The 22205-nt window shown below is 50.1% G+C and overlaps 1 protein-coding gene across 3 annotated transcripts in view; it reads left to right on the top strand.

The window, feature by feature from the left end:
* LAMA5 (laminin subunit alpha 5) overlaps positions 1–22205 on the top strand; it is an 84492-nt gene that overhangs the window by 31202 nt on the left and 31085 nt on the right. For all 3 annotated transcript variants that reach the window (XM_085079395.1, XM_085079394.1, XM_085079393.1), the window contains exons 3-19: positions 4339–4456; positions 7536–7654; positions 8010–8180; positions 8626–8723; positions 13465–13580; positions 15017–15135; positions 15885–15975; positions 16125–16259; positions 16681–16743; positions 17842–17982; positions 18351–18488; positions 18733–18867; positions 19336–19470; positions 20909–21046; positions 21205–21257; positions 21428–21527; positions 22023–22075. In XM_085079395.1, coding sequence (XP_084935521.1) covers positions 4339–4456; positions 7536–7654; positions 8010–8180; positions 8626–8723; positions 13465–13580; positions 15017–15135; positions 15885–15975; positions 16125–16259; positions 16681–16743; positions 17842–17982; positions 18351–18488; positions 18733–18867; positions 19336–19470; positions 20909–21046; positions 21205–21257; positions 21428–21527; positions 22023–22075 — 1923 coding nt within the window. The remainder of the gene's footprint in view (positions 1–4338; positions 4457–7535; positions 7655–8009; positions 8181–8625; positions 8724–13464; positions 13581–15016; positions 15136–15884; positions 15976–16124; positions 16260–16680; positions 16744–17841; positions 17983–18350; positions 18489–18732; positions 18868–19335; positions 19471–20908; positions 21047–21204; positions 21258–21427; positions 21528–22022; positions 22076–22205) is intronic.

The raw sequence follows: 22205 nt of genomic DNA, 5'->3' as shown, positions 1-22205 counted from the left end.
CAAAATGTAGCTACCCACTGAAAGTGTCCTGAAGCCTCCTGCTGTGTGTCTTCAGGAGGCCTCATGTGCCCCTAAACAGTGGGATTTATTTATTGCCCATGCAGTGGCACTGAGCTGCACCTGCTGATTAGGTCTATCTGATCCTTCCAGGAAATCCCAAGCAGGAATAAGCAGCACTGGTAATGCTATCCACACTCACTCCACAGGGGTATGGAGCAGTGCTTAGGGAGAGATGAACTGCTTTGTTTTTACGTGGTGCTGTTTTCATAAGTCAACGCCAAAGGTAATAAATCTGTCCTGTGGAAAATTAGTGAGTGGTTTACTGTATAAACTGCTCCTGCAGGGGCTGGGAGCAGAGCTGGGTGTAGATCCCAGCCAGCACAGCTCAAACCTTTTTGTCAGAGGATCAAAAAGGACCCCTCTTGCTGTTGGTGAAAATGTAGTTGTCAATATTACAACAATGTGAAGATTTATTTTGGGTATTAAATGTTTCTGTGTGTCCTTGTGGTGCCTTGGAATATCAGTGAGACTTCCCCAGAACTCCCTCACTGAAGCAACACAGGATACCAGCCTGGTCCAGCTTGTCTCCTTCCCACCTCCCAGAGCTGGAAAACTGAAATCAGTGTCTTGAGGGAAGGAATAGAGAAGAAATGTATGGTTTTGCCATCATATGCTGCTTACACAGAAAGATGAATGGATGGACAGGGGACGTGCTGCTCCAAAAGCAGCTGAGTTTCTCTAGACTCTGCAATCTGTCTTTACTCTTCAAGTCTTTGCACTGTCACAGTAATCAGAATTATATTTGCACTTGCTCCATCCTTCCAGGCACTGGGGCAGCTGCAAGTGATTGTTACTAAGGAAACTTGCATCAAAACCACTAACAGCAACATCAGCTACGTGTAGGGATGTTACTATTTTCAAAGAAATCTGGTTGCTAATTAAGGCAGTGTCAGAATTTCCTGGCTGGAAGGTCCTTTTGTGAAATCCCAGAGGCTGGTCAAAGGTTGAAATGTACCTGGCATGTTTTCAGAGGTGGGGAAAGCAAGGGTTCTGCCTGCCTGGAGACAAGTCTGAGCATCAAATCTGGTGTTTCACATTCTTCCTCCATGAAGAAGGGAAAAAAATGTTGTAAATGGCTGGAAGCATAGAGGTTTTTATTCATCTGACTGATAATAGGAGCTAAATAAAGGCTTTGGAAAAAAAAGCCCAACCATTTCTCTGGTTAATATTGGTTGGGCAGAACTGTACTGGAACTAAACATGGAATGAAAAGTCTGGCTTTTCACCCAGCTCTATTTTTAGAGCTACTGCTCCATCTCTGCATCTGAGTTTTCTCAGCAGATGTACTGGAAACAGGCAATTTGCAATTATTTTTTCCGGCCAGGCTCTGATACTCTGCAAGATAAGGATGCTGGATGGAGGGGCAGGAGACTTGCCAGACTGGACAAAAATCCCCCTGAATAGCAGGACACGGGTCCTGTTCCAGGTTTGGGTTCACTGTGGTCACAGACTCCTGGGTATTTTCTGTGCTCCATTGGGAATGACCCTTCCATGCTGGAAGGGGAGTGGTTGTGCAGTGTTGGCTGGCTTCTTTGTGTCCCAAAATTGCAGTCACGACTGGGATGAAATCCAGCAGCAGTGTAACAGCACGCAGCAGTGCTACAGATGCATTTGGGCATGGAGGGAAGGAACTGTGTTTGGCTTTGAGAGCAAATACCTGCCATGGGTTTCATCTGAGGTATTGCAGCTGATCCAGAAATACCCAGCAAGAATCCAGAGGTTAGATAGAAGATAAAAAGTGTGCTAGCCCTGCTCTTGGACATCTACCCCTGCAGTGGGGCTGGGACTGAAATTCAAAGAATTCCCAGCAAGCATGGGCACAGCTGTCCCCAGTGTGTGGATCTCCCAGGACTCCAAATGTACTGAAACCATCCACACCACTTTTTCAGAGGATCAGGAGCTACCTGACCTGCCCTTCCCTGCCCCAGGAGCATCTACACCAGAGCTTGCTACCAGCAGCACTGAGTTCTTTTTCTGGCTGTTTTCACTTTGTGAATCACCGAGCCCCAGGCTCGGTTTTGTGTCAAGTTTCATTGTTTGTGCAAAAGCTGCCCCAGTTTGACTGCAGGGTAACCCTGGCTCTCCAGAGGGAGGGGACTTCTGAGAACCAGAAGCGTGCAAGGAGTTGGATTCCAGGACATTTAATTAGGAGCAATTTTTTTCCAGCATAAAGCTGAACAAGGAGGAGGACCCCCCAGATACTCCATGTGATTTACTGGCAATAAGCTCATTACTGGCTTTGCAAAAAGGAAGGCAGAAGAGAGGGATGCACCTCACGTTTCTAAATTTGTGTTTGTGGTTGCTGTTCATTCAGAGCAGAGAATCCCCCAGTGCCTGAGGCCAGAACGTGTACAGGTATTGTGGAGCTGGAGGGAATTTTGTCCAGCTACAGGCAGTGGTAGATTCCAGCAGGAGCATTAATTTATTCCCTGCAGAATAAAGCTGGAGGAGGGAAGGTGTAACTTCACAGGCTGGTGTTCAGCCCTGTTCCCATGCCAAGAGGCAGATGTTGAGCTGTGAGAACTGGTCCTGCAGAGAATGCAGCTGCCAGAGCTGAAGCCTCTTGGGTTTTACTATCAAATAACAGTTTTGCTGAGAGGGTAAGCAGGCAGAAAAAATTGCTTCTCCTCTAAAAAAGCTTAGTCTTGTATGCCTTGACAACACAGAGGTTGCAGAGGGAAACTAGGGCAGCACTAAGGTCTGTTTTCCCTCAGTTTTTGGAAAGGATGCCTTTTCCCCCTTGATTGGGCTTGAAAGTTTTTTGGCAGCAGGGAACTGAGTTGGGTGACAACTTAGGTTTCTTCATTCTGGATGTCACCAGTTGTTACCAGTGCAAACCCTGAGAGAGGTGACAAATCCCACCCTCCTGCCCATTCCCAGCTGGAGAACAGCCTCTGACCTGCTGTGCTTGATGGTCATGTGGATTTCCCAGCTGGATCTGGTTCACTCCTCTGAGCATCTCCTGAGGAGTTCTTTGCCTGTATGTCCTGCTGAGGGGGAGACTGAGCTGGTGCCAGGCTCAGGTCTGCCCACATCTTCTTGTTCCATACCTGCACACCAGTGCTTGGACCCCTTGTCTGATTACAATAAGATACATGCTTTATAGATGGCTTGGTAGATTTAAATACCTCTGTCTTGTTTCTTCTGCCCTCTAAAAGGTCTTTTGCAGATGCTCAGGGCTATTTTGAAGGCATGATGTTATTAATATTGTCCTCTGGCTCAGCGATGTGTGTGGCCAGGGCAGGGCTGAGGTGCTGGCTGCTGTTCTGTCCCTCCTGCATGGCTGAGATAGGCATGAAGCTGTCCTTCTCCTCCCCTTGCAGAAGTGTCCCTCTGGATACTTGTCAGTCTCTAGGGGGTGAATGCTTGAACAGCCCCAGCTCTGCACGAGGAGGGACTCCTGGGCTATAAATCCCTCCTTTTCAAGTGCAAAACTCCCTTTTGGGTTGTTTCTGACGTTAGGAATTTTCTCTGATAAGAGAACTTTATTTGCCTTTAAATATCACTTTGTGACAGGATGATGGAGTGGATTCTTGGAGCGAGCCTGTGCCAGCCAGGGAAGGGAAATTCTGCTGGGGCTTTTGTTTCTCTCTAGCACTGACATTGTAGCTCTTTGAAGACTACATTTATTTTATACTTGGCAGGAGTGTGTGTGCACACGTCAGCGTCCAGACAAATGGGAACAGCCCAGTGTTGGAGCTGTGCTGGAGCCAAGTGGGTCTCCTGCTGTCCCCTCCCTGTGGCACCTGGGGAAGAGGAGCTGTGCTGGGGTTTTTCTGGAACAGGCTCCAAAACACAGGTTGTGTTGGTGAAGCAGGGCTGCTATGTGGGATGCCTTCAAAAGCTACAAAGAAGGATTTTGTGGTGTTGTCTGCAAGGTGCAGTTGGATGTTCCCTGGCTGGCAGGACAGTGTGTCACCTGTTACCCCAAGTGCAGCCCAAAAGCCAAGTCCCCAGGACAGCATTGTAGCTGATTTGTAGGGCAGCCTGCTCAGGCTAAGCCTGAGGTGTCTCCCAGCACAACCTGAGTACAGCCTGTAGCCACAAAGTCTGAGCTTTGTTTGCATTCAGTGGGAGCTGAGCTCCCTAATCTGGCTCTCTGCAGCAGCCGTGTCCTATCACCATCCCTTTAGATACGGAGGATTTCGCTCCACAGGCTGCTTGTGAGCAGCAGGAGCTGCAAAGTGCCAGTTCATTTATTCCACTTGGATCCCACAAGTTCTCCACGCTTTTCAGGATGCCTCAAGCAGCCAACTAACTCTCTGTTCCTTTCTTTCAGCTCTTCCATGTAGCATATGTCCTGATCAAGTTTGCCAACTCCCCTCGTCCTGACCTCTGGGTGCTGGAGCGATCGACTGATTTTGGCCTCACCTACGAGCCCTGGCAGTATTTTGCCTGTAAGTATGACAGGAGGTTGTGGTGAAGATGGCTCTGTGCAAATACACAGCTGGGTTTGGAGCTGTTCCTGTGTCACTGCTGTGATGCAGCACATGTCCTCTGTTTCATGTGCCCAGTAAGGTTGCAAGAGTTGAAGGTTAAATGCTCCTCAGGCCAGGAGAGCTGTTGTGCTCTCTGGTACTAAATGTATTTTTTAAAACACTCATGAAATGAATGGGGGTGCCAAAGTTGGCACCAGCATCTGCAGTTGGGTGTTACTGATCTAGTTCTGAATGTAAGATTTCTTATCATCTCCTCCCTGCCCTCCTCTTCCTGCCTGTCTCTTCTGTTTCATCCCAGGCTGTATTTCAGCTCCTCCAGAAGCCCAGCAGCAGCTCACTTCCAAGTGGCTGCAATCACAGAAAAGCCTGGATGCAGAAAGCATTCCCTTGTCCTTATCAGTACCGGAGATTGGCTCCAGGCTGTGCAGGGCAGGGAACCTGCTGCTGTGCAAGGGGTCAGAGACAGCTGGCTGCAAAGGAGATCCAGTCTGTGCATTTGGCTTCCCCATTCCCTGATTAAAACCTTAAGAAACAGCTGGTTCTACAAAATTCTTCTCCCAGAGGGTCTGTGGGGTAGCCGGATGCTGAGGAACTTGTTAACCACCAGCTCCTCCCAGAAGCAGCAGCAGTAATTGGGAGAAGATGTGAGTTAAGATCTACAGCCAGAGCTTAAAACCTGGCAAGAAAGGACCTTGGAGCACTCAGAGGCCTTGCCCTGGGCTGTCCCTGAAGGCTCATATTTCTGGCTTACCTGTCAGGCTGTGCTTTGAATTTCTGGCGTTGTGCAAGGAAGAGCTGCAGACTCATTACCGCTGTGTTGCCTTAGTGTGGTAGCTCCTCTCCAGGGCGGATGTTTTTCTCTCTGCTGTGTGCTACTAGGGAATTATAGCTGTCAAATTCCTGCTTTGCTTTTTTCTATCTTCTCTGAGAACTTCTCTGCCAGCTCTGAAGCCTCTCTTGGGGCCCATTACAGTCATGTTCCTGCATGGTCTGGAGCTGCACAGGGAGCTTTTGCCCTGCTGGCTTGTTCTGTAGTGGCAGCACTGCAACATCTGGAGTCCCCTTCCCTCCCACAACATCAGGCCCTGCTACCACTCCCCTGGAGAAGTGACATGCAGTGGCACAGCCCAGTGGAAAATTCCCATGGAAATAAAGAGGTGGCTGCTCCAAAACCTGCCAGATTCACTAGCACAAGAAGTCCTCTGCGGAGGTTTATTTTTGTCGCGGGGAATGCTGTAGGTGGTCTAACAAAAACACGGCCAGGTCAGTACCAGGGTTAAAAGCAGCTGGCAGAAATGCAAGGTTTTTTCAGAGCTGCCAGTCAACCCTGCTAGGGGTGACTGTAGTGTTGTCCACCCTGGTTCAGTGCTGCCCTTCAAGCTGTTCATCATGGGAGATGCCAAGGTGCTTTTAGGCTTAGCCCTGCAGGAGGAGGGAGAGGTGACTGCAGAGGCTCTGTCCTTTTCTGCTGTTTCCCAAAAGCACTGCTGGGTTTAAGGCCAATGGGTTACTCTGTTTTAGCTCAGAATGCCCAGCTTCTGGCTCACATGGTTGTGCAGATTTTGCAATAACTGGAGGAGTTCTTTGGTTTTCCTGAGTAGCTGCTTGGGCTAAGCATCCTGTCTCCATGCAGCCGTGGCAGTGCTCTGGAAATCAATCATCTCGAGCCAGTGGTGACAGGTTCCTCGCCTGGGGCTTTGGAAATAAATTGCCTTTAAAAAAAGCACCTGGTGAAGCAAACCTTGGCGGCCAGAGACCTGATGTTAAATGTTTCCACATCTTCCTGTGGATGCAACTGAGCCCTTGGTTGTTGCCAAAACAGTGTTTCCTGGAGCGAGGCCACGTTCTGGAGACAGGGTGTGAGTGGCTGCAAGCCAGAGGTGAAGACAGGGAGGCAGAAATTCTCTGCTCCCCTTTTGCTGTTCTTTCTGCCTACCCATGCTGCACATGGAGTGAGGGACCTGCCTTCTGGAGGCACATTGAGACAGATTTTGGAGGATTATTCCCATGAATTGGGTTAACATTTCCCCATCAGTTTCCTGTGTGAGCTGAGCAGTGCTGGCAGGAACAGCAGGTTGTGTTGTCTGCCTTTTCTTCCTTCTTCTCCCCATGGAAGCACCCTCAGGAGCACTGCAGTGATACACACTTCAGCATGCTCTGCTGTGAGCTCCTGGCACAGGTGAAAAGGCAGTGGGAAGGAGCAGCAGCCTTTGTCCAGTCCTTGAGAGTGGCACTATGTAGGTTTTTGGGTAGATGCAGTGCTCACCACTCCGCACAATCAGGCCCTGAACTGCCCCAGCACATCCACTGAGGTTTGGTTGGCTCTGCCAGCGCTGGGATGTCACACATCCTGGGAACAAGGCTGCTGGACAGGAACAGGCCAGGACATTCCTGTAGCTGCAAGGAAAGTCTTGGCATCCAGTGTCCCCAAAGCAGGTCACCAAGCCAGCAGAGTGGCTGCCTGGTGATGCCTGTCCCCTGTCTTTAGCCAGCCTTGCATTGCCACTTAGTGGCAGGAGCCCTGGTTTGCTGTCCCTAAGGGGTGGTTCTTGGTGGCTTTGGCATTTCTGGTTTGTAGCATTGGTTTAAGGGCAAAGTTCAGAGCAAGGTGTGAGAAGGAGACAGCCAAGGGCCCTTGTGCAGTTCAGTGGAAGCAGTGTAGCAAATCCACTGCCAGCAAGGCAACAGATTGAGACCAGAGCTAGATCTCAGGCTGGTTAAACTGTGAGCTTAAAATCAAAATTAAGGGCTGGGTTTCTCTGCAGGTAGTGGCAGCAGGTACAGTGGCTATTCTGACTTTTGTCATTTACTGCAGGGAGGTGAGTTGGGTATTTTCTGCCTGTTACAGTGACTCCCTCCCTTAATGGAGGACATGCATTTAGCCATGACAGAGTTAATGATACAAAGCAATCTTTGTGTAGTAAATGCTTAACAAAGATTATACACCCATCTCTGCTGTGGTCAGCGTGGGAAAATCCATGCAGGGCAGGGAATTGTTCCTCTTCTCTTACTGCTCTCATCTCTGGTTGATGAACAGCTTCCAAGAGGGACTGCATTGAGAAGTTTGGCCAGCACACCGTGGACAGGATCACCAGGGATGACCATGCTATCTGCACCACGGAATACTCCCGGATTGTGCCTTTGGAAAATGGGGAGGTCAGCAGTTGCCTGTTTTCATACCCTGGGGTTTCCAGCATTTCTCAGTGGCTGTTTGTATTCCTATTAATTGTCTCCCTCTTACCACTTACAGTATTCTGTTAAACCAAATGAGACTCACAGGGAACAGCGTCAGTCATCTGGATGACTGGGTTCAGCTGAGGGAGAGATTTATTTCCTCCCACCCCACAGGATTGCACAGATCTGTTCTCAGGGATTCACAGAATGTTTGGGTTGGAAGGGACCTCAGTGACCACCTGGTTCCCAAACCCTGCTGTGAGCAGATACGCCTTCCACTAGACCAGGCTGCTCAATGCCCAGTCCAACCTGACCTTTTCCCTCCATCCATTCCCAGATTGTTGTCTCCCTGGTGAACGGGCGCCCAGGAGCCATGAACTTCTCCTACTCTCCTCTCCTGCGGAATTTCACGAAAGCCACCAACATCCGTCTGCGCTTCCTGCAGACCAACACTCTGCTGGGCCACCTGATGGGCAAGGCTCTGAGGGACCCTACAGTCACAAGGAGGGTAAGGCAGGCCTTGATACCTCGTGCTGCTGAGCTGGAGCTGCTTGAGGGCTGTGCAAGCCACCTCTGGGGAGAGAACATCCCTGGGTTTTTTTTCTCTGTATTGCGCTCCCTAAGCTGAAGGTGTCTGCAGTGGATGCTGCTGTGGCTGGAGCTGGAGGCTGCTTGGGAAGACACCAACAATGTGACACTGGGAAACACCTCTGGGTGTCACATGTGGCTTTCTGGCTGTGGTGGGAGCCCCCAGCTCATAGCTGATGGGCTCTGTTAGTGGTGATGACTCTTACCATAGGCAGATACTGCAGCCTGCAATGTCCAGCTTGTCACTGTAAGGGAAATATCCCAGCACATCATTTTACTGGATCAAGTCCTGCTGAATCCTGAGTAGAATGGCTGTGAATCTGATTTGTAGAGATAGTAATGCCAACTTTTCTTGTGCTCTCCAGTATTACTACAGCATCAAGGATATCAGCATAGGAGGGCGCTGTGTCTGCCATGGCCATGCAGATGTCTGTGATGCCAAAGACCCCAACGACCCTTACAGGTACCTTTTTCAAAATCCCACTTCTGTGTGAAAGCATTTGAATTATTGTTCTAAGAATGAATTTTATCAGTGTTAGTTGTGTCCTGTTCTGAGCTCGTAATGGTGCAGTACTACTTGCCCTAAGAAACAGAATCTGCTCCAGGCAAGGTAGCAAAAATTAAATATTTTGTCAGACTGTTTTTCAGCCAGATCAGCTCCTTGGTTGAGTTTCCCTGTCTGCAACTTTGCCATCCTATTGGAGCAGAGTGTTAGAATGGGAAGGTGGGATATTGATGTAGAACATGGAGGTTTCCCATCAAAGTCCAGGGATCATTTTTCAGCTTGTGCAGAGAAATCTCTTGCTTGTCATGTGGCTTCTTAAGCTCTGGGACAGTGCTCTCATAAATAGATGTTCTCCCATGAAACCAGAGAGTGCTGCCCATTTCTGCTGATAAGAACCATAAATTGGTTATGTACATATCTGAACAACTCCTCCCAGAAGAACAAGAGCATGCTAAGAACTTACATTTTGGCTTATGGGACTCTTCCCATCTGTCTTGGCAACTTGGAATGCCAAAGGGCTGCTTCAGACCATGGAAGTGTTGCTTTTAGCCATCTGTTTGCAGCTTGAATGTTGCCTTTATGAAAGGGTTGGGTAGATTCAGCTGGACGAGAGGAGCTTGTGTTTCTTTCTCATCAGGATCATGTAGAGCTTTTGGATCGTTTAAAATAAAATTCCAGTGAGTCCCAGCCAAGGTTAAAGCTGTTAAGTATTAAAACAAAGATGTATTGGTAAGCAAGCCTGGCTTAGTGTGCCAAACTCTCCGACAAAAGGAAGTTCATAAGTATTTGAATGTACAGTTCCTTGGTTTTTTAGACATTGGTGTTGCTGGATGCAAAGTGCACTTGTGCTGGGGCAGAAAGCTTCATGGGGCCAAGTGATTCTTCAGCATGGAGATGCCAGGACCTTTCTTGGGTATATCAGTGACTTGGAGCCTTCCAGGAAGGGAGGGAAAATCGAGCAAGGAGAGATATATATGTTAGAAATCCTTGTTCAATGCCACTTTTGCTTGCAGTTTCTCTGTCTCCTGAAATTCCACTCCTCCACTCTCATTTGGATGCATTTGTCATCTTCACTCTTGGCCCCAGCCTGCTCTCTGATGTTGCAGTACATGTTGGTAAGCAGCTGCTGCATTTCACCCAGAGCAGATCACACTGGCCTGAGGGAGAAAACATTTCCTACTTGGGTGCTTTGTACAGTCAGCACATGACAGCTGAGAGTCCTTTGGGATACAGCAGGAAGAGGTGCTGGATAAATAGAAGATCTTCTCATGGCATTGCTGTATGCTTCAGCAAGCCCAGGAGCATGGGCAAGTCAGCAGAAATCTGATACTTTCAGTTGAGAAGATGAATAATTGGTGAAATGCTGCCATTCTTCAGGCTTTAGCAGCAGCTGTGTCCAGCCTTCCCTCAAAGTGGGCACTGCTGGGCAGGATCCCAGCCCTCCTGCCCTGCCCCAGCACAGAGCCAGCTCAGGGATACCTGCCATGCCACATCAGCTGGGGCTCAGACACATTGTCCCCTTGAGTCACAGACCCAGCTGCCAGAAACTTGTCACGTTTTCAGCAATCTGTGCAGTGTGTTCCTCTGCTCATGTCCTGCCTCTTTGGATGCTGATGTCTGGCAGCAGCAGGGCAAGGAAATGCAAATAGAGGAATGTGGATTGGCCTGGCCCTATTAAAAGTCCCACAGTCTCAGCCTGTTGGGGAGGTCTCCTGCTGCTCATTTTAACTCCTCTCGTGTACATCCCCATGTTTCTTGTGCCCATTGCTCAGAAAGGCAGGATGAGCACTTTGATAGCAGTGAGGTGAGTTATAAATCTTGGCAAAGACTTCAGGACGTGATGAAGCATGTCCATGAGCTGACTTCCTGGCCATAAATGATAATGTTTCTGCAGTTTTGGAAAATTTGTGTGAAGTGCCAAGCTGCGGAGGCTGCACATCCAGCTGTGTTGGGCTGGCAGCACATCTGGGCCCCGTGTAAACTCAGGCTCCTCAAGGCTCTCTGCACTTCTCACAGCTGTCTCTCTTTGCCCTGAGTTGGGATGGGCTGAATTAAGCAGAAGGAAGGAGTGTTCTCCTGGTTAAAGGTGAACACCAGCAGGATGAGGCACAGCCCTTTCTCCTGGCAAACCCTGGTAGCAGTGAGATAAACATCAGCAGGAACCTGGCTGGGAGAGCCCAGACAGGAATCCTGTGTTAACAGGCTGAGTGAGCTCAGGAGAACCCTCCGAGGGTTCTGCATCTGTCTGATAAGAGCAGCTGTTTCCGTGGCTTCACTGCCCTGTCACAGATGCCACAAGCAAGAGGGGAGACAACCAGAGAGTCCTGCTGCTGCCTCTGTGCCTGATGCTGAAGATAACCAGCAAGACAGCAGCAGCCTGGCTGGTCAGAAGCACATCCACGGATGAAGGATGCTTTCCCACTGCTGGATCCTGAGCTCCAGCTTCCCCTTTCCCATGTGGAAGGGAAAGCACCATGTGTGCTGGTAGATTTGTGCCATCTGTCAGTGTCTTTTTGCAGGTGGTTTTTTCTCAGTGCAGTCAGGAACAGAGGAATGGGCTTTTTTTTTATTTTTTGATTGTGCTCCTCAGATGTCCCAGCCAAATCTAGATGCTGCAGTGTTTGTGTGCTGCTCTCAGTTTTGCCACAGCTGCTTGCTGGAAACTGTTTAGTCTCTGCTATTGAGCATCAATTCCAGCGGGAAGGCTGCGGTTTCATTTCTTACGGCAGGATGACCAGGAAATATGTGCTATGTGAACACAGCCGCTCCCTCTTCTTCCTTGTATATATTCCATCAATGAAGCATGTAAATATTGTGGTTTGTGCACATTTGTCCATAATTTGTTGGCAGCACGGACTCGGCGCAAGGTGCAGTAAAGCCATGACAGATGAGCTCTCGGAGAGGTCATTGCTAGCTCTGAGCAGCAGAGACTAAATAAATACCTCCTTCTCCATCTGAAATGAGCATCTTTACTCATGCAGTGTCATCTTTGTGCGTTTTGGGAACTGAACCAGTACTTTTCAAACATCTTGAACATTAAAGAGCCTGGGGTGTGTGGCTGGAGCCACGTCCTCCAGTCAGGGGGATTAACACTGCTCAGCAGGTTTATACGTTCCCTGACTCAGTGACCATCTTTCTCCACACGTCTGTATATGGATCTTAATCTTGATCTCCAGCTGCTGCCATGGGAAGAAACGATAAAATGTTTGCTAGGAAGTGCTGAGTGGTAGACAGCCAGGTGAGAGGTCTGTGGGTGGTTTCATTCCAGAGACACAGCCAAGGTTTGCCTCTCATTGAGTCTCCCCCTTGGGTCTGCGAAACACTTGGAGAACAAAGAATATTTCAGGTCTGTTTTCTGCCACTTAAGGCCCAGACAGGGATTTAGTTTCATGCCTGGACTCTGCCAGTTACAGCCCAGGCTGTGGATGTGGGCAGGGAAAGGGGCATGACAAGTGCTAGGAGAACTGACTGGCCAAGTGTCTCATGGCATCTGCAAGGGAAGGGCTGGGAGCAGCACTGGGACCTCCTGCCTCTCAGCCCCTCTGTCTGAAACAAACAAGCTGCGTGTCGATCCTGCCTGCATTCCCCCAAACTTTCAGATCATCCCATATTTCATTAAAATGAGGTCACTTGTCCCAGGCTGCTGCCTCTGTCTGGCAATTCACTACACATACAATTGCAGGTCCTGCATCTTAAAATTACATGTAGGTGGAAACTGTGTCACTCAGCTCACTGCAGAAGTGTGTCTGCACTCCTGCACTTCACCCTGAATGACTGCTCCTTTTGTTTCTAACGTTTTAAAAAATTACATTTATTTTTAAACACACTCCTTTTGAATGGAATAGCACTGGAGGAGGGAAAGATGGGAGTGGCAGACTGGCCCTGAGGGGAAATGAGTAATTGCACAGATAAAAGCTGGAACATGCTGTATTATCCATAAGTCTAACACAACAGAAAGCGTTTGTGTTGGATGGGAATCGCCTTGTGCTAAGTGGAGGTTTTGGGGATGATGTCAGCGATGTTAATGAATCACCGTTGCGGTCGGGCAGGGTGAGATCCATCGGTTGCCTGTCGAGATTCCTTGCCTGGCACCTCCGGAGCCGCCCTGTTTACCCAGCACAGCCCTGCCTGGAAAGCAGGAGGTGCATTGCACAGGGAGTGTGGGGCCAGCATCCAAAATGCTTAATTCAAATGCCTTCAGCACGGGTCTACCTGGAGGAGTAGATAACACCTGTGTAGCCCCATTCCTCTCCAGCTCTGGGCTGTCATTTTTTTCCTTTTATGCTGCTCCTGTACCATGCTACACTCTCTCAAATAATCAACTTTTGATCAGTTTCTACCACTGTCATCTCCAACCATTTCACATTTTATTCTCTGCAGAGCTGGCTAGGTGGTGGTGCTCTGATTTTTCTCCTGTCCTTGTCTCCCTATTAAGAGAAAAAGGAATGATGGTGGAGGAGGAGAAAGGGAGAGAATGGAGCTTGAATGTCAGAGCCTGGTGTTTGGCTCAGAAAATAATAAATCAATTAAAAAGTTGAAGAAAAACTCTTAAAAGCCTCTTTTCCAGAATATTCAGATTAGCAAATACTGCTCGTTCATGTATGTGATTGACACAAAGCACAGCAGGGTCACACAGCTCCCCATCCCATGTCCCTGCCATCACCCCAAACCTGTCTGTGCCCTGTTCCTGTCCCTGCAGGCTGCAGTGTGACTGCCAGCACAACACCTGTGGTGGCTCCTGCGATCGCTGCTGCCCCGGCTACAACCAGTTCCCCTGGAAGCCTGCCACTGCTGACAGTGCCAACGAGTGCCAGCGTAAGTGGAACTGAGCCTTCCCTTCCCTTCCCTTCCCTTCCCTTCCCTTCCCTTCCCTTCCCTTCCCTTCCCTTCCCTTCCCTTCCCTTCCCTTCCCTTCCCTTCCCTTCCCTTCCCTTCCCTTCACTTCCCTTCCCTTCCCTTCCCTTCCCTTCCCTTCCCTTCCCTTCCCTTCCCTTCCCTTCCCTTCCCTTCCCTTCCCTTCCCTTCCCTTCCCTTCCCTTCCCTTCCCTTCTTCCCCATGCCCCCACTGCAGTGTTAAACACACAATCCCCATGATGGTATGGCAAAGACCATTTATTGCAAAAATCCAGGCTTCTTAAACTGGTAGTTTGCTATGAGTTTACATACTCGTGAGGCACAATAAATGTGCTTAACCAACACCACAGACCAGGATAGGAGCATCAGGTGTAACCAACCACAGCCCCACAGTGTGGCACTTATTGGTTCTAATAATTGTTTTACAATTATGTAACTTGATTTTCACCTCTAGTTTAGCTGAGTCATTCCCAGAATGCTTTTCTAGTTAGCCAAAGTAGCAGAAGTGAGCAAGGATTTTACAAGGGCAGCAAGGTTCTCACTTTGCAAAGCCTTTCTGCTCCACAACACCCTGCCAGCTCTGCTGTGGTGCAGAGAAGCTGTTCACTGGACTGGTGGGACTGGTGGTGTGTGGGATGGGGGGAACTGGAGGGCACTGGCACAGCAGAGGACTCTACACAGCAGGTGATGATGTTCAGGTGAGGCTCACACAGGGAAGCCTCAAATGTGGGACTCTGCTGCATTCCAGTTCCCCCTGTGTGTCCAAGGGTTTGTGCAGGCAAGTCTCATTGCTTAATTCCGTCTGCGAGATGAATTAGGTTTGGATGTGTTTACATACAGGGCATCTTTATTTGTCTAGAAATCTTTGGTCAGCACTGACAGTGGAATTTCTGCTGCTCAGGGAGTGCAGAGCACAGAGCTGCACCACACGATGTCTTAGAAACACAGGGTGGCAAAGGATCTTAATCCTGTGAGTCTGTAAAGCCTCCTCACCGGGTGCTGGATTTTACAGCTCACCTCTATCCAGGGTGGGATAAAAAAGGCAAGAATGTTGCTCTCTAAACCACACCACTCGAGGCCCCACAGTGTGGTGATTTTTCTTTCTCGTCCATACACGCCTGCACATATTTTCCTTGTGATTTTGTGCCCGCTGCACTCTCCTGGTTGCAGACCAGACTTAGTGAGGGAGTTGCTGCCTCTGTGCTTTTGAACTGAAAGAATTCAGAGAGCTTAGGAGATCATGTAACCCCCCCAGGATGCATTCAGGCATTTTCCTCATGGAAAAGCAACCCATCCAGCATCAAACCAAGGAGGGAGAGCTGACAGCTTGAGATCCAGCTGCTGACTGAAGGGCCTCTGAGGATGGGTGGTGTAGCTCACATCTCTTTGTATTCCAGCCTGCAATTGCAATGGCCATGCCTACGACTGCTACTATGACCCAGAGGTGGATCGACTCAAAGCCAGCAGGAGCCATGAGAACAAGTTTGAAGGGGGAGGTGTTTGTATCGACTGCCAGGTAGGCACAAAGAGCTCCTCTGGAAAAGGCTGTTGCAAATGTTTGTGTTTGTTTCCCCTGTCTGCCTGGAGTTCAGCCTCACTGGCACCTCCACCAAGCCCCCTGTTATCTAAATTAGGTCTTTCCATGGAAATTTAGTCTCTTTGCCACGGATTCAAGGAGTGTGCACCAGTAATGAGAAGTACCACTACCTTCCTAAAGCTTTAGTTTGCTGAGGCACTGGAATTGGGAGGGACAGATTGCTGCCCAGCACGCTGGGAAATCCGTACCTAGTTCACAGTGCTCAGGTGCTGCCTGGATCTCTCTCTGCCCACCAAAATACCAGCCTTCAGTCTCTGTGAAAGTGGGAAAGTAGCTCTTCCCTTCCCAAGGTGATGGTGACTGTGACGTGGTTAATTCATGCACTGACGTGAAACTTCTGGCTTTGCTTCCTTGCTGGGAGGAAACAGGTTGTTCCCATCCTCCAAGCACAAAGTGGTCAGGACATTTTACCATCTGAAGGAAGTGAAATGAGCTCGAGGTCAGATATGAACCTGAAACCCACACTGTGTTTATGGGAGGATGCAGTTTGCAGGAAATGCTTTGTTTCCACATTTGTGTATGTGGAATTTTGAGCAGATTTAGGTCTTTGGTGTGCTGACGCTCCTGAGCTGCTTCCTCTGCAACCTGGGGCTGTTAGTAAATCTGGCAGATGAATGTGAGTCCTGCAGGCAGAGGAACTGATGCCTCTCTAATCCACTGTCTTTCAGCATCACACCACTGGGATTAACTGTGAGAGGTGCATCCCAGGATACTATCGATCCCCTGACCACCCCATCACTTCTCCATACGTTTGCTACCGTGAGTATGAACTCCTCTGCCGTGACATCCTCCTGGACTTGGTGACACTGGGGAGGGCACTCTGGAGGGTTGGGCTGAGAGGTTTTGCTGCTGTAGGACCTCTGGGGTCTCAGTCAGTGACACTGCTGCTGACTTGTCCCTCTCTGCAGGCTGTAACTGTGAGTCTGACTTCACTGATGGCACCTGTGAGGACCTCACTGGGCGCTGCTACTGCAAACCCAACTACACTGGGGAGCACTGCGATGCCTGTGCTGAGGGCTATGTCAACTTCCCCCACTGCTACCGTAAGTGGGGGTTCAGATCTGGGAGCCCACACACCCAGCAGGTTGGGAAGGGCCAGCAGCTCCAGCTGTGGCTCTTGGGATGTCTTTTCTCCATGCCATATGGCACTCCTGTCCCAGGAGGAGTTCTTTCAGGTGGGCTCAAGTCCACATTTGGCTTGGGTGGAGGCTGGACCAGAGCTGGTCTGAACACTGAGTCAACAGGAGCTTCCATTTGGCTGGGGCTTCATCTCTCAGTTGCTGTGAAAGACAGGTTAAAAGGGGCTGTAATAGATCGTTGTTTAGTGGGGAACCTGTGCTTTATTCCAATATTCCACATTTTCAGTCGGCCTGTTCAGCTTTGGGGCTGTTAAACCCTTGATATTCCTCCAGGATTTCTCTGAGTGTGTGTGATGACCTGTGCAATGTCTCTTTCTCTGCATAGCCATTCCAGCCTTCTCTCACAACGATACTGGAGAACAAGTGCTTCCTGCAGGACAGATTATAAGTAAGCAGTGCAATTTTCCTTGATGCTTCGGCAGTGCTGTCATTTCTGTTATACCTCCCCATCCAATGCAAGATCAAGTCTTCAACTTAGTGGGCACATAGGTTGTGCAAGGCAGCCATGAGGGCTTGTAAGAGAGTAAAACCAGCAGCTGAGGGTGGGGGAAAGGAAGTTTTGTGATCCCCTTTTTACAGACATGGAAACTCCAGCCTAGAGTGACAGTGTGATTTTTTTCTGGGGTCCAGGCCATGTGGGGATGTCCCTTCTGTGGGCAATGGCCCCCAGAAGTCATGGAGGGGCTGTGGCTGAGTTGAGAGCTCTGCTGTGGGCACCTCTGAAGGGTCATGCACAGGCAGCCATTCACTCTGTGTCACTTCCTCTGTTGTTTAGAAAGCTCATCCTTGCTCTCTCCACCTCCCTCCTCTGTCATGCTCACTCCTCTCAGTTCATCTACTCCCTTGTGCTTTCTTTTGTCTCTTTTCCCACCGAATCCTCCCCTGTCTCATGCTCCCCAGCATGCTCAAGATAACCTTTTCCTTCCTTCTGATATTTCGAAGTCTGTATCTTCCAGACAGGTTTTTTCTTTCCTGAGCTGGAATTTCTCACTTCCCTTCTCATTTCCCCACCTCCCCCTCCCTCTGGATCTTGGATGGTGTTTGTCCTTCCCCAGCATCCCACACCAGTGCTGTTGGTGACAGCAGGGCTGGCTCAGAGCCTCAGCACTGCCTGCCCAGGGCACCCTGCCCTGGCAGTGGGAAGGTCTGGGGTGCAGCTCAGCATGGAGTGACCAGAGGGAAAGCCCAAAGCTCAGCCTGGTTAGCTCTGATTATTCCCAAACTGCACTGAATCAGCTCTGTCTGGGCTGGTGGAAGCAGCATCTGCCTGCCCTGTGCGTTGCCCTGCTGCCCACCCTGCACCTTCCTGAGGCTGCCCAGCCACCCTGCAAGCCAGGCGTGGTTTGGTTGAAACATTTTCATCTGATTGGAAGGTTATGCAGGCAAACGCATGAGCACTGAGTTGCCTCACCCTGCTCTGTCCCTGTGGGACCTCAGAGCTCGACTGACATCTGTGTGTGGTGTCACCTGTTGTGTCCCCATCCAGACTGCGACTGCTACGCGGGTGGCACGGAGGGCAACGCCTGCCGCAAGGACCCGCGGGTGGGGATGTGTGTGTGCAAACCCAACTTCCAGGGAACACACTGTGACCAGTGTGCCCCAGGCCACTACGGACCCAGCTGCCAGCGTGAGTACCCCAGGGGGCAGTGTCCCCAGGCTCGCCCTGATGGGCTTCTCTTTGTGTTCCACCCATGCTGGAGAGGAGGAATTCTCCAGCCCCACTTCCAAGTGACAAATTCCCATGACTTTTGCTCTTTTGCTGTTGTTTTCCACCCAGCCCTGACCCTCCAGCATCCTCCCAGGCTGTGGGGGGCTCTAGAGGAATTCCCTAGGGATATGAGCTATGGGCCAGGCATGCTTGCTGTCAGCTTTGTTCCCCATGGTCTCTCCAGTAACTGCTCTCATACCCCAGAGGAACAGGCCCTCTGGTTCCTTTCCTGGGGAGGCTAAAGACCAAAAATGTGCTTATTTGCTGGTGCCCTTGTTGCTTTGCAGCCTGCCAGTGCTCTGGCCCTGGTCAGTACGATGGCACCTGTGACAGCGAGACAGGACAGTGTCTGTGCCGGACGGGATTTGAAGGGCATTTGTGTGACCAGTGTGCTCCAGGCTACTTCAACTACCCTCTGTGCCAGTGTGAGTATCTGTCCTTTGTGATCCTGGGTGGGGACACATAGCCAGAGTCCTTTGGCAGGGGGCTGAAGGACTGGAAAGTGGTTTTGCGGGTGTTTTGAAGAAAACGTGCCACAGGCAGAGACTGATGGTTTGAATGCTTAGAGCAGCACCTGGTGCCTATCTGAGAACCTCAGGAAAAAGACATTTTGCCACGAGCTGTGCCCCAGGCTCTGAGCTGAGGGCAGGTGGTTTCCCTGTGTTGCAGTGTGTGGCTGCAGTGTGGTTGGGACGCTGCCGGGAGGCTGTGACTCTGCTGGGAATTGCTTCTGCAGAGCTGAGTTCACTGGGCCACGGTGTGAGCAGTGCAGCCCTGGACATCACTCCTACCCTCACTGCTACGGTGAGCATCTGAACCTTCAGCTCTAAAAAACCAACCTGTTTTTGCAAGGCTTCGGTCTTTCTCAAAATCAATCCTGTGTGGTTTGCACTGTGAATTTGGCAGGCTTGTTTTGGAGGTCGTAGATCATAGCAAAGCTTGGAAGACAAAGTGGTTTTTATCAGTCACACTTCCTCGTCACAACCCTGCTGTGACCTGGTGTCTCAGCTTATGCCTTTTTTGTGTGACATTTTAGTGCATTAACCTACTAAACTAAACTGCTGGGGAACATTGAATGGGCTGTAAAAATTGCTCAGTGGCATTTTCCTGGGATGGCTATGAAAATAGCCAAAAATGTGTGATTTTGCTGATCGATTAAGAAATTAATTTAATCCTGATGGAAATGGCTAATTCCTGGGGGGCTGAATGATGGTTCAGACCTGCAGTGCTTGGCCACAGATCACAGGGATCACCAGAACCTTGCTTTTACAGCTTGCTCCTGCGATCCCCGGGGTGCTGTGGACAACAACTGCAGCCCAGCGGGGCAGTGCCGCTGCCACGGGAATTTCGCAGGACACACCTGCAACCAGTGTGCCCTGGGCTTCTATGGATACCCCAGCTGCACACGTGAGTAACACCTTGCTGCTCTCTACAGCCTCCTGAAGGGGTGTAGCCACACTGGGGTTGGTTTCTTCTCCCAAGTAACAAGCGGCAGGACAAGAGGAAATGGCCCCAAGTTGCATCCTGGGAGGTTTAGGTTGGATATTAGGAAAGATTTCTTCACCAAAACAGTTTTCAAGCATTGGATCAGGCTGTGCAGGGCAGCCAGGATGGTGGAGTCACCATCACTGCAGGGATTGAAAAGCCCTGTGGATGTGGCATTTGGGGGTGGTGTAGTGGTGGGCTTGGCAGTGCTGGGGGAACAGTTGGATGATGATCTTAGAGGTCTTTTCCAGCCTTAATGATTCTCTGATCCTGTGCATTTCCCTGGGCACTGCATCATTGCTGCTGGTGCCAGGACTGAGCAATGCCTGTGGCAGGTGCCTGCAGCCCCAAATCCTCTGACCAGTCCTCCCCAGCTCTGGGCAGTGTCCCCATCTCCCTCCCTGTCCGCAGCCCTGACTGGAAGCCAGATGTACTCTTATGTCTCCCAGCAAGAATTTACTGCTCATTAAAAAGTAATCCGTGATACAATTTCCCTGAAGCAACAAAAGAGCATCATCACCCTCTTGCAGAACTAAATGTGGACTCCTGAGCTGTGCCAGCTGGCAGAACACTCCTCCCAAATGGTGATGCCGGCAATATGCCTTTGAAGAGGTTGGAGGCAGAGATGAAATGGTCTCACAGGAGTTCAGTAGCCTTTTTTTTTTTTTTGTCTCATAAAGCCATGTCCACATTGCAGAGCTGTAGGAGACCCACAGCAAGGAAAGAAAAGAACCACCTGACTTTTTAAAATATGTTTTTTAAATCTGTTGATTTATAAGCAGTCTTTTGCTGTTAGCTAGTCTGGGGGTGTCAGCCTGGAATGTCTCCTTTGGCAGGGATTTGAGGAGTGCTGGCTGGGCAAGGAAGGCATGAGCAGCCCCCTGGCAGCTTGCTGACCTTTCCTGTGATAGGGCAGTGGGATCTCAGTGCATTCATGGGCAGCAGGTCATGCAGAAGCTGTGGAACCCTTGCCCTGCCCACATCTGACATCCACAGGGCAGACCCTGATGGCTTAAAGCTGCTCTTGGGTGTCTGGGCTTTTGTAGGGTCTGGTACATCACTGGCGACTGACTTTTTGGGAGTGACACTTTCCCCTTCTCCTCCACCAAAACTCCTCCCTGCCTCTGAAATACACATAAATGTATATGAATGGGTGTGACAAACATTGAGGCTTCTATTGTTCTTCTTAAAAGACGGGGTGGTTTTAACCAAAAGCAAAGAATGAGCGTGTATTTTATTTATAACCCTCATTTCTGTCTGCTTTTAGTGAAGGTCAGGCAGACAAAAGAGGCTGCTGCTGGGAAGCCCTGAATGCAGGATTCCCTGGGCCCTGCAGCTCCAGCATTTCTCTCCTTTGCAGCTTGCCAGTGCTCCCGGGAGGGCTCCCTGCATGGCACCTGTGACCAGGACACGGGGCAGTGCAGCTGCCGGCCAGGGGTGACAGGACTGCGCTGTGACAGCTGTGTGCCTGGCGCCTATGGGTTCCCCCACTGTGAAGGTAGCCCCCTTTTCCCTGATCTCTTGGGACACCTCAGTGTCTTGGGTGCTATTAAATGGGTTTATCATCCCCCAGAAGCTCTGCAAGGGGAGAAAAACCCCAGTTAGGGGCAACCAGTGGGTGAAGTAGCTCTTTAAATCTGTATCCCTCTTTTCTAGTGGGCTCCTGTAACCCAGCAGGGTTGGAGACTGCAGATCCTTCCCTGGCCCCGGTGAGTATGCAGTGAACCCACCACAACCCCTGCAGGTCATTTTTGTATGATCCACTTTATCTCCTTTTGGACCGAGTCCTTCCTTAAGCTTAGCCAGAGCAGCAGACCCTATGTTCAGCCACTGTGCTGCAAATTCTCACCTGCTCTTCTCTGCCTCTCCCTTTCCCCAGGGCTCCTGTGCATGTCGGGCATATGTTGAAGGCCCAGCTTGTGACAGATGCAAGCCTGGATACTGGAACCTGACTCCAGAGAACCCCTACGGCTGCCTGAGTAAGGAAATGGCATTTGTACAGCCCCCAAAAATCCCCTCCCTGCTGCAAGGGTGCAAGACCCAAACCCAAGCCAGTGGGCACCATCATTCCTGGGCTGAAAGTGATGCCTGTTCTTCTATCTTCATCCAGAAGTGATGTGTCAAAGCTGGAATGCTCTGGGTAATCCCCATGTGGAGAGGGGAAAGGCTGGAGCCTGGAGCTTTTTGTTTGGGATGAAACAGGGCTCATGCAATGAGTTGTGCTATTCCAGCCCTCCCTGCATTCTCTCATTGCCAAATATGGAGAAAAAGCAAATGTGTTTGGTGGTTGTGTCCTCAACAGTAGCTGTCCAAAATGAAATCTGAGCCTTTGTGCAGGACTTCTACTTTGTCTAGTTCCTGGCTCCTCTTATCCCAGCCAGTGTCCTCTGGTTTTGGTGGGTGCTGACTCCTTCAGGCTTCTTCTCAGAGTCTGATTGACCTTCAGGCTTTCTTGTTCATCTCCCTCTCCTCAGGCTGCAAGTGTGACACCAAGGGCACCATCAGTGGAATTTCGGAGTGCCGGCAGGTGGGTTTGCTCCTCTGAGTGTGCTGTGCTGGGAGTGTTCAGCTCTGTCTCTCCCAGCAGCTGCTGGAGCGGCTCTGACGCTGAGCTCTCAGCGCTTGCGCCACAATCTGGGCTTGCATGAGAACGTGGG

This window comes from Lichenostomus cassidix, chromosome 20 (genome assembly GCF_008360975.1).
Source record: "Lichenostomus cassidix isolate B80296 chromosome 20, HeHo_3.0, whole genome shotgun sequence".
In the NCBI taxonomy this organism is placed as follows: domain Eukaryota; kingdom Metazoa; phylum Chordata; class Aves; order Passeriformes; family Meliphagidae; genus Lichenostomus; species Lichenostomus cassidix.
Note: the sequence above shows the minus strand (reverse complement) of the source record. Positions and strands in the feature narration are given on the sequence as shown.